The sequence below is a fragment of the Grammomys surdaster genome, unplaced genomic scaffold (genome assembly GCF_004785775.1).
Source record: "Grammomys surdaster isolate TR1022 unplaced genomic scaffold, NIH_TR_1.0 958, whole genome shotgun sequence".
NCBI classification, from domain to species: Eukaryota; Metazoa; Chordata; class Mammalia; order Rodentia; family Muridae; genus Grammomys; species Grammomys surdaster.
In genome coordinates, this window is record NW_021605377.1 from 9,724,155 (window position 1) to 9,742,315 (window position 18,161).

Genomic DNA, 18,161 nt, shown 5'->3' on the forward strand with positions numbered 1-18,161 from the left:
TTAAGAAGTGCCTGATGGTTTCCAGAGGAAAAGAGACCTTAAATTGAGAAGTTAATGTACACTGGAAGGAAGCAGCTAAACAGCAGTCATTATTGGTGGTGATTGAAGGGGTTTTGGACATCTTGAGATACATTTGTCAGTTGTAGTCTAGGAAGTCATATTTGTTCAATGAGATATTTTTCTTTGGAAAAAAAAAATTTCCATCCTCATGATTTTCTTTTTTCCTATGTAAACCAGGTACCAGAAGCAATAAAGAAATGTCAGAGGGCTGGAATTACTGTGCGCATGGTCACTGGTGATAATATCAACACGGCTCGGGCCATTGCTACCAAATGTGGTATTTTACACCCAGGGGAAGATTTCCTTTGCTTAGAAGGTAAAGATTTTAACCGAAGAATACGAAATGAAAAAGGAGAGGTAAGATTTTTTTTCCCTTAAGTTTTAAATTGATATTCCTAGTATATTAGTAATTTCTTCAACCAACACATATTGAATATATATTTGTTGTTAAGGACCATGCCTCAGTAATGCTATTCAGAAGCAACACAGTCCTGCATTCTGGGGGACAAGAATGATGGTTCTGGAAAGGCTTGTGTCTTGCAAGAATGTTTTATGAAAGGAGCTACTGTTGGTCTAGACTATGTCTATAAGTACAGTACTATGAAACTAGTAAGGTGGGCTGGAAGAACTGAGAGGAGGTAGATTTTAGGAGACTCTATTCTCAGAATTCTCATACGAAGGAAGTTCATTTTCATAGGCAATATGGCGGGGGGACAGGGAGGTTCACAGTTTAACCTTATGCTATAGATAGTAGTGTATTTTCAAACTTATACATAAATCAGAGCCACCATGACAGTGCATTAAAACATAGACTGATGCATTCCACTAAAGAATATTTACTGTTTGACCTGAAGCCACGCCCAAGAACTTGTAAATATGACAAGTTCCAAGGAGTGTCTATTACTCTTTGAACCATGAGTAAGGAACTACTGGTGAATATGGCAGCTAGCTAATTTGGAATTGAGTCTAATTTTGGCACATTTTAACCTTGATAAAAATTTATAGATTGAACAAGAGAGGATAGACAAGATTTGGCCAAAGCTTCGAGTACTTGCAAGATCATCTCCCACTGACAAACATACACTGGTTAAAGGTGAGTACGTTGTACAACCATCTCACAATTTCTTAACCCAGAAACATGTTCTGCTTCCTTAAGTTAAAACAAATACTGAATAGTAAATTGAGTTACAAATAGCACTTTTCTAGTAAAATGTAGAAACATTTCTTTCTGATATATTGGGCAAATTGCATTTATCTCCAGTGATTACCATAATATATTACTCCCAAGCAACCTTAGCTGCTAGAATTGATTTTTGCTCCATAGCAAAACACTTTATATTTTTACATTTGTTTAAATATATATTTTTAGCTTTGAGTCCATAAACCAGGATATTGAGGATATTGTACGGAATCACTTCATCCATTCTAAAGGGTTTTGATAGCACTACTATTTCCTTCTATTTAAGGTATAATTGACAGCACAGTCTCAGAGCAACGGCAAGTTGTAGCTGTAACGGGTGATGGTACAAATGACGGGCCTGCACTGAAGAAAGCAGACGTCGGCTTTGCAATGGTAGGAGCCCACACTAGTGTTTACCTACAGCTTGCTATCTGGGTTCTCTGCTTGTTTGTTGCCAAAATTGCTATCAATTTGAAACAATGTTCCTCAGAATTAGTTTTAAGAGATAAGGGATAAGCCTAAGTGAGTTTATAGGTCTAGTTGTTTTATATGCTCCTTTATTAGATACTATGAAGTCTGGCCAGAAGATGATTTCTTTGAACGTCTGTAACAATGTACCTTTGCTTTGTACTCTGAGAAATTTTTAAATCTTAGTTAACTCACCTGCATCTTACAGCCACCACCTTCTTAAACAGACTTAAGATGGTGACCTAAGGGCTTTTAAGGAATACTTGAATGTCATCATTTTATGTAGCCGTATCCTCGTGTACAAGACACTGTGTTTCATTATGGCAGCCTCACATGTGCATATGACCTACCCTGCTCATATCCACACAGTCACTACCCTCCCTCGCTTCCTCTCCCCCTCTGCTAGGCCTCTACCCTTCTACTCGGATGCCTTACATAATTTCTCTATCTAGAGTCCACATACAAGAAATTTGCTTTAAGTTGGGGAGGTGCCTGCTTTTCACAAAATCCTCAACTAAAGTGTTTTCTTTTATTCTTTGTCTTATTTTTAGAAAATAATAGTCCGTAATTCTAATTACCAAAATATAACCAAAAAAAAACCTTGAAGATTTGAATATTTGTGTTTAATATACAGCCCGTTCTTTTTATTTTTGCACTAGACTGGAGAGTTTCACAATAGACTGCAAAAGTCTGTTCTGAATAGTTACTTGTTCCACTTAATGTGACTATTCATGGTCATCGTAGAAATATTAACGTATTTTAGAGGTGCTAAATTTGTCTCCATATCCTACACTGTAAGAGACACTGAATTCCTAAACACAGTGTGACACTAAGGGCTTTGGGTGTGAGGATGTTTCTGTGTGCCAGGCTGTACTTACATCATTACCCTCCAATATTTCATTGCTAAATTAGAGATATAGAAGACACCTCATGGTGATAGGATTTAATTCCAAGGACTCACCCTACCCTACCTTACCCTACCCTACCCTACCTACTCTACCCCTAGACAGCTGTATTGACATATAATGTTGAAACTTATAAAGAGTTCCTGACGTGAGCCTTGTGCTTTAAGCAAGTAACATCATCCTTTTTTGGGATACTGCATCCAGTAATTGTTGTTCCTCATCATGTAGCAGATTCTTGCTACTTCTGTAACCCTGACACCTGACACTTAGCCAGGATGGCAAAACTAGTACCATGGAACACATTGTTCTTTTCCTTAAAACTTGGGCATAAGACAGATACTGAAGGTTTTAAGTACATGTTAACAAAACTCACCAATCCAGACAAAAATAAATACAGTACATAAGCTATGTTGGTAGTCGGTTTTGTTTTTAGGGTTTTGCATGATTTAAAATTAAATCAGACTTTTTAAAAAATGAAATTCATTTCAAAAGTAATGTGAAGAAGTAAGTCTGGGTGGCTAGGACTTGAAACCAGTTTTTGCTAAGACTTGATTTCTGAGAAAGCACAGATCAGAGACACGTGGACAGGTAGTCACAGTAAGGAACTCAAAGTTCCCATACCAACTCACCTTTTATAACCATCTCTGAAATGTATAAGGATTTGAACAGAGCTATGAAGGTTTGCATTCATAACCTGTAAAAGTGATTAGAATTGAGAACGTGAAACTGAGGGGTTACCAAGAGGCTGAAAGAGAACACCGGGGCTTGTGATTGAGTTAAAGCTCCATCTCGGCTTCTCGGTGCTGATCCGTATAGTGCATGCAGCATTTCTAAAGTGGCTTAGCAGAGCTTCCTACCACGAGCCAGTTTTTTAATCCCCCACCTTTTTTTTTGACTCCTAGAAGAAAACTTGACCATGTTCGCTGCTGGGTTTTTTCCCATCTATATAAACCATAATGATCCCAGTGCTTTGTCAACATACAAAGCATTGACAACTGGCTTTTCCTCAAGGAAGATGAGGACTTGACACTTACAACAGACAATAGGAGCACAGGCATGGGGCTGCATCTGCTCTATGTGCACACTCATGCCTGTGCAGACTCGTGCTCCCATTCTCCCAATAGGGCTATGTAGTACACCTAACAGGGAAGCAGCTAAGTCATAAATACACAACTGAACACAATTATACACTGTTCTATGCAGGACAGGAAATGCATACAACCAGTGACTCTTGGAGCTTGCTGCTTCCGCCTGGTTTAAACTCTGTAGAATCATATGGTTTTCATCCCTCGTTTAGCATCAGTATATGAACATTATCTATGATGTGTGTAGTTACAATTAACTTGTTTTGATCAGCCTACAGTCTCTTAACCTACCATCCTGCTGTTGACGGTCTCTCCAGCCTGAGGCCGCCCGTTGCTCCCTCTTGTCTTCAGGTCTTCAAGAGTGCCTCATTTGTTTCCAAGTGTTCCCTGAAACTGCAGGCCCCAGCCAGTTAGGAATTCTATAATGGGGAAGAGCTGTCTCTGCTTCCCTACTGATGGCTTAAGCATCAGATGCCTTTGGACTGCTGAGTTGTTGGCCGTCAGCATCCGCTTCCAGTCCTTACCGTCTTTGTGCAAACACTCCCTTCCCTCACATTTACCATGCCTAATCTGTTCTCAGTTTTAAACTTGAGAATCCACACGTATGTGGTGATCATCTCCGCCTCTTTATCTCATCCCTCCTACCTCCCCAGTCCCTCCAACATGCCCCCTGCCAACTCCATGGCCGTTCTCCATTCTCCATTAGTATTTTTAATAGACTTTTTCATGACCTTGGAAGAGACCCCCCCCACCTTTATGTGCAACAGTCTTTGCGCTTTGCTTTGCATGCTTCATTCTTTATGTATGGTGTCAACTAAGCCTTAGTGTCCTTCTCAGTGGCATCTTCAAATGACAGTATTGCTCTTCTTTTAGCATAAATGTCATTCTCTTTATTAAGTGTTAATGGTGCACATTTGCATATGTAAAGTGATATTTTAAGCACATAGTCTAATTCACAGACTTTTTTAACAGGGCATTGCTGGAACTGATGTGGCTAAAGAAGCATCTGATATTATTCTCACAGATGACAACTTTACAAGCATTGTTAAAGCAGTTATGTGGGGACGAAATGTCTATGACAGCATCTCAAAATTCCTTCAGTTCCAGCTTACAGTTAACGTAGTAGCAGTGATTGTTGCTTTCACGGGCGCTTGTATTACTCAAGTAGGTGACTGTTACTATTTATTTTAAAGCAAAAATTATATGCTCTACCTTTTTTAAAGTCCTTAAGTATTTAAATAAGATGAAGCTTTATATTATAGGCTAATTAACATAAAACGTAATCTGTTCTATTCCTTGAGTCTTTGTAATCCTAAAGGCTTTCCAAAAGTTGCTGCCCTCCCTGAACAGTTTGGACTGTCTATTAGGAAGCCTGTCTTTTCTAGGACTCGCCACTTAAGGCGGTGCAGATGCTGTGGGTAAACCTCATCATGGACACGCTGGCTTCCCTGGCTCTGGCTACGGAACCACCTACCGAGTCACTCCTCCTTCGGAAGCCTTATGGTAGAAATAAGCCTCTCATCTCACGCACCATGATGAAGAATATCTTGGGCCATGCGTTCTATCAGCTCGTAGTGGTCTTTACTCTCTTGTTTGCTGGTAAGAGCTCACTGCAGTCACGTTCCAGTTACACTGTGTCTGAGGCACATGGGTGTCACCCAGTATGCTTTAGTGGGACAGAATTTCACAAGCATAAGGCCTGTTCCCGACTCCGCTGTGTATGTTTAAGTTTCACTTAACTTGTGTGGACGTGGGGGAAGTGAAGAGGCTTGGCTTTTATCTGGGAGTCACTGTACTCTGTGGTCCTGACATGTCTCCATAGTGTTAGGGGCTGCACTAAATAATCCCAGGGTCCGTTGCAGCTCTTTCTGTGTGGTCATCACACATCACAGATTGGCTAGGCTTTGTTCTCATGCACTTTGTTAAGTTACATATTAGGTGATTTTAGAGATAATTAGAAAATGGTGGCATCTCGTTTCAGGAGAGAAGTTTTTCGACATCGACAGTGGAAGGAATGCCCCTCTGCATGCTCCCCCGTCAGAACACTACACCATTGTGTTCAATACCTTTGTGCTGATGCAGCTCTTCAATGAAATAAATGCCCGGAAAATTCATGGGGAGAGAAACGTGTTTGAAGGAATCTTCAATAATGCCATCTTCTGCACAATCGTCTTAGGCACCTTCGTGGTGCAGGTGAGTGAGTGGGAAGGAAGTTTAGAGTTGATGATTATATGAGACAGAGTAAGCAGGTTCGCTGTTCACACATTACTCCAGCTAGGAGAGAAGCTTCTGTATGTTGACTTCTGATGTCCACCTAGTTTCATGTTGCTCTAAGATATATTCTGAAAACCATTGTAACTTGTCTCTGGTTTTCTCAGAAGTTAGTTCTACAGCTGCCTAAGCAGTTAGCTTTATTTCTTTTAACTATAAAGAATTCTTTTTAATGAGAGCCAATCAGCCGGTCACACAATTATTGGTTTTTCCTCCAGTATCTCAATGCCGTTCTTTCACATCTTAATTCCACCAAAACAAAAAAGTCTATTACTTAAAAAAAAAAAAAAAACTAGACACACTGAACATTTCCTTATTCCCTGATCTAGAAACACTGAACATTTCCTTATTCCCTGATTTCTTGATATACAAAAGAATGATTTCAGTTTCGTGCCTTTATGAAAATCCAGACCTGAATACTATATCACCTATGATGAAACTGAATGCTGGACTCCTAGCAAACTAGTGACAACTCTGTCTGAAAAAATACACAAATATTCTTGACATAAAAGCAAAAAAAAAGAAAGAAAGAAAGAAAGGAAGGAAGAATGAAAGAAAGAAACAAATAAATGTAAAACGTGAGATTTATAATGCTTTTTAAAGTATTAAAAAAATGGTAACTACTGTCACATACCAAATTGCTTTTTTTTTATTTCAATATTTCACAGCTACTTATATCAGAAAGAATTGTCAGACTCAGACAAAGGTGAATATTTTGTTGCTTAATACCTGTTATTCCTAGGTATACTATTAATAGGACACTAAAAGACAAGAAGGAGTCACGGTGTGAATTTTATGTACGTATGTCATTGGACTTCAGGCTCACTGTTGAATGGACTAGCAGAGCTAGCCCACATTACATAGAGCGTTGCCAGGTTGCGTTTCTTTCGTTGCAGAGCGTGCATAGTTGGCGTAACATCTAAATGTAATGTAGGAGTAAATGCTCATAGAAAGCAAGGTGATGTTCTCTCTGTCCACATCTCTACACCATGGTGCACCCCAGAGTACTTCCTGCCTTTCGTGAAAGGCATAAGGGATTCAAGGCACAGCAAGGAATGTAGCTATATGGGATACATAGAACATACAGGTATCCCTTTGGTCATGAGTGTAGACACAACTTCCTTATATATATTTAAAATTTGGGACTGAGATTTTACTTTATTTTAGTTGTCATTTAAATAAATTTACTCTTGATTGTTCCTCCAGATAATAATTGTGCAGTTTGGCGGGAAGCCTTTCAGCTGCTCAGAACTTTCAATAGAACAATGGCTGTGGTCAATATTCCTGGGAATGGGGACCTTACTCTGGGGCCAGGTAAAAACCTCACTGTTTTGTGGGTTTTTTGTTTTTGTTTTGTTTTTTTTTTTAAAAAAAAGACATGCTACTGTTTCTGATATTTTTCTGGTTACCACTTGAGTCACAAAGGGGGACTGTGAGTGACATGGGATTTGTCTCCTTTCCTAGGCAGCTTGTCCAGGATGCCTCTTGTTTGTTGTGCTCTGGTCTTTCGCCCGTTACTAAGAGTTTAAAACAGGTTGCTGCCGTTACAAGGGGCACATAAATGACTGGTTAGGATGTCAACGTCTGTGTCTTTATCACCTACTTTTATATTTTCAGAATCAGCATACTTCTGTTATTTTACAATATAAGTAAATGAATATTTGTAAAAGCCTAGGAGAAGTTTTGAGTCTTACCTAGCAAACAGTTCTTTAAAGTTGTGGTATCTGGAAAACACAGCCACAGAAAGGGATTTTCAGGCGTTGGAATGGTTTTAACAGTGCGTCTCTCAATGATAAACACAGAAAAGTAAGCTCTCTGCAACGTTCATGAGAGCTGTCTTACTTGCAGTCGCATGCCCTTCTTCTTTTAAAGATGGGTGGTAAGCCAATCGCAGCGTTCACCTCCGGGCTATCGTTACTGGTATCAGAGCACTGCTGGAGAATCAGTACTGACACGTCCGTGAGCGAAGGTGGTGTGTGACTGTGAGCTCTGCCATTCTGCAGAGCAAACCAAACTCAGCTTGTATTTAGCTCAGTCTTCCTTACCGTTTTCTTAGTAGTGTCTCTGAGTTCTACGGGTCGTTTTATTATCTTAAAAAACTCTTTCTCTGTGATCCGTGATTGGTCCACATTTCTTTCTTTCTTTTTTTTTTTTCCATTCTAATTATTTTGCAGTGTTCTCTGATAGGCAGAGCAAAAGCCTACAATCTAAAAATCTGCCTGATGTCAAGAAGAAGAAACTGAGTATTGTGTAGCAGCGGGCTTCCGTTAATTTTGTCTGTTGATTCTAATTATGTGATGCTTTTAAAAAAAAAAAAAAGGTCTTGGCTTTGGTGCCCAGGAAGCCTGAAATCTTAGTCATTTCATGAACAAGTCACTTCACAAATCTGAGCCTGTTTTACCTCTGTGAACTCAGGCGGCAGGAGAAGGGCTCCAGGCTGTTCTGTGTCTGGATGCATCTTGGTTTCCCCCTTGGTAAACTTGGCTCTATACGTACTGCCTGCTAACACTCAGCTGCTAATGTTGATGGTTCTGATACTCTTTTTGTCTCTGGGGGCATCCCTCACTAGGTATCGCTATTATCAATCAGTGTTGATCCAATTTTAAATATCTTAAGTTTTCCAAAAATAATTAACTAAAATATTTCAGTGTAACTTTAATGATCTTCTGAATTCTGATGTCTTCATTTGTTAAACTTTTATAGCACTGATGGATTACAAGCTTGTTTTGCATCCAGTAAGACCACTTTTTACCTGAAGCAAATGTAATTAGTAAGAGTTCGAGTGGAAATTTTGTATATGTACACATGGTTGTGCAATTCACTGTCATGAATGTCTAAAATATGAGAAATACGATCAAGTTAATTCATATTCAGAAAACATTTTGTCCTTGCAAACATATGTCTTTTGTATAACTGAATAATTTTTGTTCTGGGAAAATCTGACTGCCAGGGTCTTCATTGCTTCTCTGATAAAGATAAGCGCACACTCCTGCCATTTTTAATACCTTAAGTTCTTTCCCCTGTGTTATAGCTTATTTCAACCATTCCAACCAGCCGCTTAAAGTTTCTAAAAGAAGCTGGTCATGGAACACAGAAGGAGGAGATACCTGAGGAGGAATTAGCAGAGGATGTTGAAGAGATTGACCATGCCGAAAGGGAGTTGCGGCGTGGCCAGATCTTGTGGTTTAGAGGCCTGAACAGAATCCAAACACAGGTATGGGTCTGGTAGAGAGGTAGGAGAGCTGATGGGGCTAAGATGTTCACCTGGGGAGAGGTCTTCCTGCGCTTTTAACTGCCTTTCCAGCCTTCCCGGCCGGCCCACAAAATGTATTCTTTTGAAAAATACTACCGATGGCCAAACTGAGCGAAACTTTTAACTGGTTATGAAAGAATGTCTCTCATATGCCCTCAGCTTTTTTCCCCCCTAGCTTTTATTTTCCCCTCTCATCTCAAAATGCTACATCTTACCTATTTATCTGCTCTGTAAAAGTGCCTTTCCCTTTACGTTTTAAATGTCGGTTGATGGAACGGTCCTTTCTCTTGTTCTCTCTCTCTTGCTGAGCAAGCTGTCACGATCTCTGATTCCTTGCAGATGGATGTAGTGAATGCTTTCCAGAGTGGAAGTTCCATTCAGGGGGCTCTAAGGCGACAACCCTCCATCGCCAGCCAGCATCACGATGTAACAAATATTTCTACCCCTACACATGTAGTGTTTTCCTCTTCTACTGCTTCTACTACTGTGGGGTGTGAGTGTGTGTTCCTAAGTGCATGAAATTAACATTTCCTACTCCACACACCTAACGTTTCTCATTCTCTCCTTACTGTTTAAACTCATTGTTCGGGCTTTTCATAAAGCTTTCTTTTTTGTAAAGTGGACTGAGACCTCAAGTGTTGCCATTGTTGTTGTTTCAGTTCTTAGAGGGTTGAGGAGAGGTGGGTCAGTTGCCACCAGAGATTACACACGAAATCTGGGAGCTTGTCTCTGTGCTGACTCTTAGAGTTAGTTCATCCGGGGAGTAAAGCAAGCTACAGCTTAGCGTTTATGAGACGACTATAGATCTTTGAGTATATGCCTTCCAGTGTATGACATACTGCATGGTTCCCAGAAGCATGTGATGCGAAACTGAGCTAACAGAACCAGAAAATTACGTTTACAACGTTAAAGAGCGAATTTGGCATTGCAGCTTTTACATTGTCCGTTGAGAAAGTAAGTTAGCAGCATGAAGTGAAGCTACTGCCTAGCTAGTCAGTTGCTTGCCTTCCTAACTTGAACTCTGTCTGCCTTGATCACGTGTGCCACTGAATGAGCTTTCCTTATTTTTACACTCTCTATATCGGTTGGTTTCTTTTGTACACCCAGTTCAGCTTGAGAGTGCATCGTAGATAACATTCTGATGTTACAAACCAGTTTGACAGTGTATTCACTGCTGTTGGTCCGTCGAACTAAAATAGAAACGCATGATAAAGTAGAATTATAAAATGACATAAGAAGTCAAAAATAAGTAAGTACAGGCTGCATTTGGTTGTGTATGTGTGCATGCGGAAATGCAGACTTTGTAGGACCTCTCCTGGATCAGAGTCTGCCTTTCCCCAGTCAGATCAGATGCACATTAGAGTCTGGAGAGGTCTTGGGGTTGATTGTGTATGCTAACACTGCACCACATCCCATAACAACCCCACAGGGTAGGGACACACTACATCTGGTTTACAACAGAGAAATCCCACGTGGCTACACCTCCTCATCCTTCAGTAGGCTCCCTTTCTTGCTCAGCCATATTTGTGGTGTAAAAGGCCAAGTTAATTTAGAGCAGTGGTTCTCAACCTCCTAACCTGCAGCCCTGGTGATCATAAAATTACTTGTGTTGATTCTTTACAACTGCAATCTTGCAACTGTTAGGAATGTAAATGTGCAATGTATATAATATCTGATATGGGATCCCCTCCCCACACAGACGCCCAAAAGAGCTTGTGACCAACAGGTTGAGAACTACTGATTTGGACTAACACAGCATGCAGATGGGGTGTTAAGTCCCGAAAGACAAACATGAAGAAAGATGATAATTTGAAGGGACACATGACCTTTTATCTTCTTCTTTTATCTTCTTCTAAATTTTTTTGAATGACACCGGTTTATTGAGCCTGACTGTTGGCACTACAGTGACATTTTTATGCTTGCCTGTTAACTTAGTTTCCTGTATTATACAGCCTACACCCAAGAAGAAAGGTAAATTGTTAGGCCGTATAAGTCTAAACAGTTACTAAAAAGAAAACTTTGCAACTTGGTGTCTTTTCCTTGGATTTGTTTTTTTTTTAAAGAGTCACAGAGAGTGTGTGTTTGGAATCTGTTCTGTCCAGAGAACTATAGTGATTAAGTTATAATCTTTTATACAAAAAAAAACAACACTAACACTTTTATAGAAAAATGGCATATACTCAAATATTTATAGCTGTTTGGTAGCATTTTATAGATATGTATTTGGGATTGTCCTTATTTTTAATTAAGGAAGGAGTGGGGCAAATGTGACTTCATTGTGGCACTCAGCTTATATTTGCTTGGCTTGTTCATAGTTGGTGACACCCTAATTCCTAGCATGATAAATAGTACCCTTTGTGCTTGACATTGTTTAGCCTGAGTTGTTTTGAGAAATACGTGCTTTTTGATTTAAAGATAATTCAAGTAAGCTTGTGTATGGCTAAGTTCTCATTTTGTTTTTTTTGTTTTTGTTTTTGTCTTCTTAGGGAAAAAAAAAATCCTACAAAATGGCTATTAAATTCTTAGCCAGTAACAATGCAGTTTTGTTAGTTTTTCTTTGAATGTCTACCTCTCGATTAGAGTATGTGGTTTCGTTGTTCTGTAGTGTCCTACTAAAATATTCATTTTTTTACAGTGTATTGCAAGTTCCACTGCATTACATGCAAATACGATTCACTCATACCTAGCTGTTTGTGGATTCAAACTCATAAGTGAGCCATTCCTGTGGCTGACTTCCTGGCGTCCTGACATCTCTCTGTGTTTTGTGCTGTTTACAGATCCGAGTGGTGAATGCATTTCGTAGTTCTTTATACGAAGGGTTAGAGAAGCCAGAATCAAGAAGTTCAATCCACAACTTTATGACACACCCTGAGTTTAGGATAGAAGATTCAGAGCCGCACATCCCCCTTATTGATGATACTGACGCAGAAGATGACGCTCCTACAAAACGCAACTCCAGCCCTCCGCCCTCTCCTAACAAAAATAACAATGCTGTTGACAGCGGAATTCACCTTACAATAGAAATGAACAAGTCTGCTACCTCTTCATCCCCAGGAAGCCCACTACATAGTTTGGAAACATCACTCTGATTGTAAGCTGAATGTTAACACACTAGCTGCATTGTAAAGAAACAAATCGAAACTGAGTCTTTTCACATATTGTGACGGACAAGATAGTATTCTTGTCTTTGGACTTCAACAGAAGACACACTTGTACGAATGTAGATTTATTTTTTTAAAAAAAAAAAAAAGCAAAGCTTTCTGCCAGACTGAGGGTGCTTTTTTGGGGTGTGGGAGAAACGAACTGACAGACAAACAGCGGTGACTCGGCATGAGTGCCCTGTGGGTCGTCAGTGGTACCTAACGTTGTCCTGACCGTGTACTAGCGGAGCTGTGGTGGTTTATCTCAGTACTTGATGGGAGGGAGGGAGGGAGGAGTGACACTGAGTGACACATAGAGCCCTGGATCGTTGAGTGAATACTTTAATTTCTGCTGTTGGCTGTTAATAATTTGGATTATTTATGTTTATAAATGATACAGATCTGTTTACAAGGTTTGTAGATACTTTTTTTGTTCTTCATAGATGGGAAGCTTCCTTATAACTAATGCAGAGAAAAATTAGTCCTTCAAATACTGCTGTATTTTCAGGAAAAAAAGGGGAGGGGGTGTTTCTATTGAAACTGTACTAAATTTTTGCCTACAATTTATCTTGTTAAATATGTAGATAAATTGCTAATACTAATAGCCAAATAGATAACACTAATGCTTTGTTTAAAAAACAAAAAAGAAAAGAAAACAAGACAAAAAAAAAAAAAAAAACCATGAGCAGTGGTGTTCTAATGAAGTCATGGCATCCTGTCCTAATTAGTTTCTTAAAGACATTTACTACTTAATGGTTTTGAAAGAACTGTTTAATTTTTAAATTTTTTGAAAACTTGCTAATAACCTTTTGTTCAGAATTTAGTAGATTGTTTATTGCAGGACATCAAATACACAATGAAAGCTGCTTGAAATGCCTTTGTTATTTCAGGCCAATCAAATTAAACTATCAAACTACAAGAGAACCTTTAGTCTTTTTTTTGTTTTGTTTTTGTCTATGTTAGTTCAGCAATGTCTTGGTGAACTGTGAGTGACTGTATTGATTTTTCTAATAACTCCTTAGAGACCTTCACACAGCGTAGGAGGGCTGTTGGCATTTTGAGAAAGGTTAATAGGTAGGAGCGTACATGTTTTCCTTTTGTTTTTGAAACTTGTTTGTAAACATAAATAAATACGCCCTTTTATTAAATAAACACACGGCAATGGTTCTTCAGACAGTTCAGCTCCTTGGTTCTGTATATGTGCCGCATCAGCCTGTCTCCCCTAACCACAACTAGAATAAATTTCAAAGTGGTGACAGCCCCCAGGAAGGGCTGTTTGAATTCTTTGGTGGTCACCCCACAGAGTCTGGCTGAGACAGCACAGTTTTGCTACTTAGCATAGCCTTCCTAAAACCTAGTTTGATCTAAAATAAGGTAATCTCACCATTTTATACAAAGTAATGACCACCGTGGTCTCTGATGTATTTGCTTTTATTAGGTGGCCCAGTAACAGATTAGATCAAAGGGATGGCATATGGAAATATGAGGAAGCTTCTAAACGTGATGTGTGTAGATCAACCAAGTATATGCTGAAGTGCCCGTCTGTGGGACAGTTGCATTTCCGGGCTCTCTGCTTCTTTTCTGCCTATGTTCGTCCTTTGTTCGCCTCTTGTCTTGACCCTTTAGAAAGTGGTATTGTTTCAGGGCGTGGATCTCGCCAGATAAACAATCCTCAGGCTGACATAAAGTTTACGAGGACTACTACATCCAAGAATGCTGACCTAGCAAAGAAACATCTAGCTGATGGTGCTTGATTTTTTTTTTTTTTTTTTTTGAGCGGGTGGGAGGAATCTTTCTCTCTCCATCAGTTGCCTGCGGTAACACTCTGGAAGTCTTAGAAACACATCGGCTCTGTGACACCGATCACTGTACATTTTTAACTCATCGGGTATTTGTAGTTGTTCATACTGTAAAAAGAGGTAGCATGTTATGCTGGGGAGCATATTTAGACCAGGAACCCAGGGTGGGCTCCTCGTCTCGAATTTGCCATTATGTGCTGCATGATCTTGGGGAAATGACTCACCCTGAAGGAGGGTGGGGGACTAGACTCCTCTTGAAGAACCCTTTCAACTCTAAATATTGACCCTATCCACTGAAGAAGCCTGTGAGGCATAGGGAATAGAGAAAAGGGAAATGTTCTTCGCTTTCTTTTTTTTATTTTGGTTATGCTTAAATATGAATGTAATTACCAAGAGATTTAGGCGTGCATGTGCTTCGGAGGGTTCGTGTCCAGCTTTTCCAGTCTTCGGGTTTTTTCTTTTTTTCTTTTTTTCTTTTTTCAACTCAAGGCAATGGCTTTCTACCCCACCTCTGAATCCATAAATGGATCTTAGGACATCTGTGAAGTAATAGCAAGACACGCTCGCTGTGTGTTTCTCTCTTTGAGACATTTCTACCAGAAATTTCCAGAGCATTATATAAGTAGAAAAAAATTAACAAGCAAGCTGTTAAAGATTTTAGATCCCATTCTATAGTGTGTATAGCTAAATCAACATCTGTAATTCACATTTTCTCTTCTATCCTCTAACCAAAATCAGAAGAAAAAAAAAAACTTGTTTAATTTTGCATCCCAAAATGTTTTTAATCTTTGTATATTTTTTAAAATCCCTTTTCTCCTCATCATTGCCTTTCCGTGGTTGTAAATACTTGTCGCACTCTGAGGATGAGTTATTTCTTGTCATCTTACAAATATGTGATATGGTAATTTTCATAACAGATTATCAGTTTTGAACCAAGAAATGGTGATTTGTTTATAAGAGAAAAAACAAAAACAAAACCTGGCTTCATTTCTGTGAAATTGTTCTTTGAAACTTTTCATTTCCACATGTAAGCCAACTGAGATACTACCGTGATAGTGTTGATTTCTTTTAATAATGCTTACCATCTCTTTTAGCCACTGAGCCTTTTATTATTTGTCTATTTGTAAAGTTTATTTGTCTTAACTCATTTAATAAATATACTGTTTATCTGTTTCTGAATGGGGACTGAACTTTTTGAAACTTGGGATGATTTGAACATCATATTTTGGCATTCCTTTTTTTCTACTCGAGATTTTTTTTTAATCTACATAATATAGATTCTATAATATACTTGGAATGTTAATGACTGATAGCGACTCAGTGTTCTCACTGACTTACCTGGTTTCCCCTCTAGAAGGGAAGTGGGTGTGGTACCCCAGCTCCTGCCCACAGTGTCAGCCCTCAGTCGCAGAATCACTTCTGCAGTTCAGGGAGTGCAGTGGGGTTTTTTTTGTTTGTTTGTTTGTTTAGAACTTCTTTTCCACATGATTAAGAGCACTTTATTAAATAATCCAAACTTTTTAGTAACAATTATCTCAACTCTGTGATGGAAAGATAATAGCAATAAAACTTAACACTTAGGTGGTTTCCATAGTAAATGATTACCATAAATTCACAGAAAGATGATGAACCAGCAAGGTAATTCTGGATACCATATTTTGATAGCATAAATTATTAAATGGTTGAATCATACAATAGGAAGGGTAGGTTTTTTTCATCTTGTCAAATTGGGAATTTATGTATATTAACTGTCAGAATTGAAATGTTCTATTTGTAAAGCTGTACTAAAGAAGAATGGGCAGTTTCTTTAGCCTTTGTTTCTTGGCATTTCCCTGCTTACCTTTAGAGACCTTGGTTTCTTGTACCCATTTGGTCTCTAGCCTGGGCTGCTCTAGAACCATGCGTTAAGAGCACAGCACCCTCTTTTTTCAATTACTCTGACATATGTGCAAGTGTCTGTGTTGCTATACTGTTCTCTTGGTGTCAATAAGAAAATTACTTTCAACCAAATAATTTATTTACCAACAGATGGTAGCTTTTCCCCCTAAAGCCTTATTCCTATATACTTTTGCCATGAGAATGATTTCTTTACCACTTTTCATATTTGTTCTTAAAAAGAAAAAAGAAAAGCTTATAGTCACATACAGTGCTATAGTACAAACAGGCTGGTTTACTCTGTTTTCTCTGAGTTTGAATTGTCACTATTGAACAGTACGTTCGTGGTTCCAGAATAGGAGCTTAAAGTTAACGTGTGTTTATATGGCACTGTTTCCTTAAGCAACACTGCCCTATGAAAAGCACTATGCACATCTGGATTTGGGTTCAACTCAGGACTAAGCTCTTAATTTAAATCAAAGTTTAAAGGTCATATAGGGGTTTTTTTTTTCCATGTTAGCAATGGGGTTTTGGCCCGCAAACTAGTAATTGCAAAAGTATTTTCAGTGTGCCAAGCATTTTATATGGATTATGTAAATAATAACCCTGTGAATTTCCATTGTACTTATGGAAAAACTGAGGCTTAAAAGGCTTACATCTCTGGCTTTGGAACATATGGTGGAAGTCAGCTTCACGCTCGAGGCAGCATTGAAGAGCCCCCAACTGCTAGGACCTGGGTCAAACAAGTATCAAAAAACTCCAGTGCATAAGCCTGGTGCTGCCTTTGCAGCCACTCTTTTCTGATAACCGATGCTTCCGACATACCTTCTAAACAACAGCTCAAAGACGGTGGCAAAGAATCGCTGCCTAAGATGTAAGTAGCCCAAACTTTCCTCAGGTCAGAGGAAGATAGGGCAGTGATGCTGATCACATACTTCAGTTAGAATTTCTGAGATAGGTGTTTTTGAAGTTTTATAGATACCATGAAAAGGTCAGCACTTTTAGTAATAAATTGGGGTGAAAATTTATCACATGAATGCTGTGAGTTCTCTTGTCTCTGTAAAGAAGAAAAATCGGGGACTACGGAATGTACTACGTGCACACGGCACACTCTTTTGCTCTGTTTGGTGTACCCTTTAAATTTTTCATAGCTGTATTTGAGACCCTGTCCACTCCTTAAACCTCTGAATTTATTTTAGTGAGTTATTTTTTATCTCAACAGTATTTTCCTTGATGAAAATTCTTAATGCTTTAATATTTAGCCCACATGACAGACACTGCACGTTAGATCTCAGTGAGTCAAGTTTAAGTCAGTCACACCCCTTTCTGATGTCTCAGTCTCAGTACCATCTGCACCCGTGCAGTGTGTGAGCGCTCCATCTCTTTGGTTTGTAAAACTGATATGCTGCTGGCTGACTTCTATGGTCATTACGGTATCTTCATTGAGATAAACTATTCTAAAAGTCTTTTTCAATAAGACGGCTTTGGAAATCACCAGTCTTTAGTCTGGGGCATGTCTTAATGAATAGCTGGAGGGTAAAAAAAAAAAGGGGGGGGGAAAAAAAGAAGCCACCAAGACCTGGAATATGTGACATTCAAAATTCAAGTTAGGATCCTTTTCATCATAAGACTGCTCTGAGGTGAATCCGCTGCGAGTCAAAGGGTCTTTCATGTTTTGTTTGTCTGCTGTAGAACTGAGAGAAGTAGTACTTCTCCACTTCTGAAGTGCAGAAGGGGCAAGGGCCGTCAGACAGTACAGTCACTTGAGTTCTAAGGAGTCAGATCCTGCCATCATCATCTTAGAACCTTGCCTAGGAATTAGTCCCTGTCTTCCTTCCTGCTAAATGAGCTGCTGACCGCTTTGATGGGTTTTGTTGTTCAAATCTCCTGCTTCTCTGGCATTCATTGAACAAATACTTGGTACCTGTGAGGAGGAATTCCTGTCTTTCTAACCCTAAGCAGAATCAAACAGGATGAGATTGGGAGGTGCGGGGTGGGTGCTTGGGGAGGTCAATCTCTATTATATAGTGCAGTCACAGACGCCCTCAGGTAAGTAACTGGACTCAGGGAACCACCTGCTATGCTAACAGGAAGTAATTTCTACACAGGCTCTAGTAGGTTGCTG

General features: G+C 39.2%; 1 protein-coding gene across 3 annotated transcripts in view; it reads left to right on the forward strand.

Moving 5' to 3' along the window:
* Atp2b1 (ATPase plasma membrane Ca2+ transporting 1) overlaps positions 1-15,340 on the forward strand; it is a 105,978-nt gene extending 90,638 nt beyond the window's left edge. The window contains exons 13-22 of one of the 3 annotated variants that reach the window (XM_028783083.1): positions 238-417; positions 1,066-1,153; positions 1,527-1,633; positions 4,671-4,862; positions 5,084-5,297; positions 5,680-5,891; positions 7,176-7,283; positions 9,001-9,183; positions 9,562-9,675; positions 12,000-12,488. In XM_028783083.1, the coding sequence (XP_028638916.1) occupies positions 238-417; positions 1,066-1,153; positions 1,527-1,633; positions 4,671-4,862; positions 5,084-5,297; positions 5,680-5,891; positions 7,176-7,283; positions 9,001-9,183; positions 9,562-9,675; positions 12,000-12,311 (1,710 nt within the window). In that variant the 3' untranslated portion in view covers positions 12,312-12,488. Of the gene's footprint in view, positions 1-237; positions 418-1,065; positions 1,154-1,526; positions 1,634-4,670; positions 4,863-5,083; positions 5,298-5,679; positions 5,892-7,175; positions 7,284-9,000; positions 9,184-9,561; positions 9,676-11,999 lie in introns of all 3 variants that reach the window. The other 2 variants (XM_028783081.1, XM_028783080.1) reach the window with 2 other exon arrangements.
* The last annotated feature ends 2,821 nt before the right edge of the window (positions 15,341-18,161 follow it).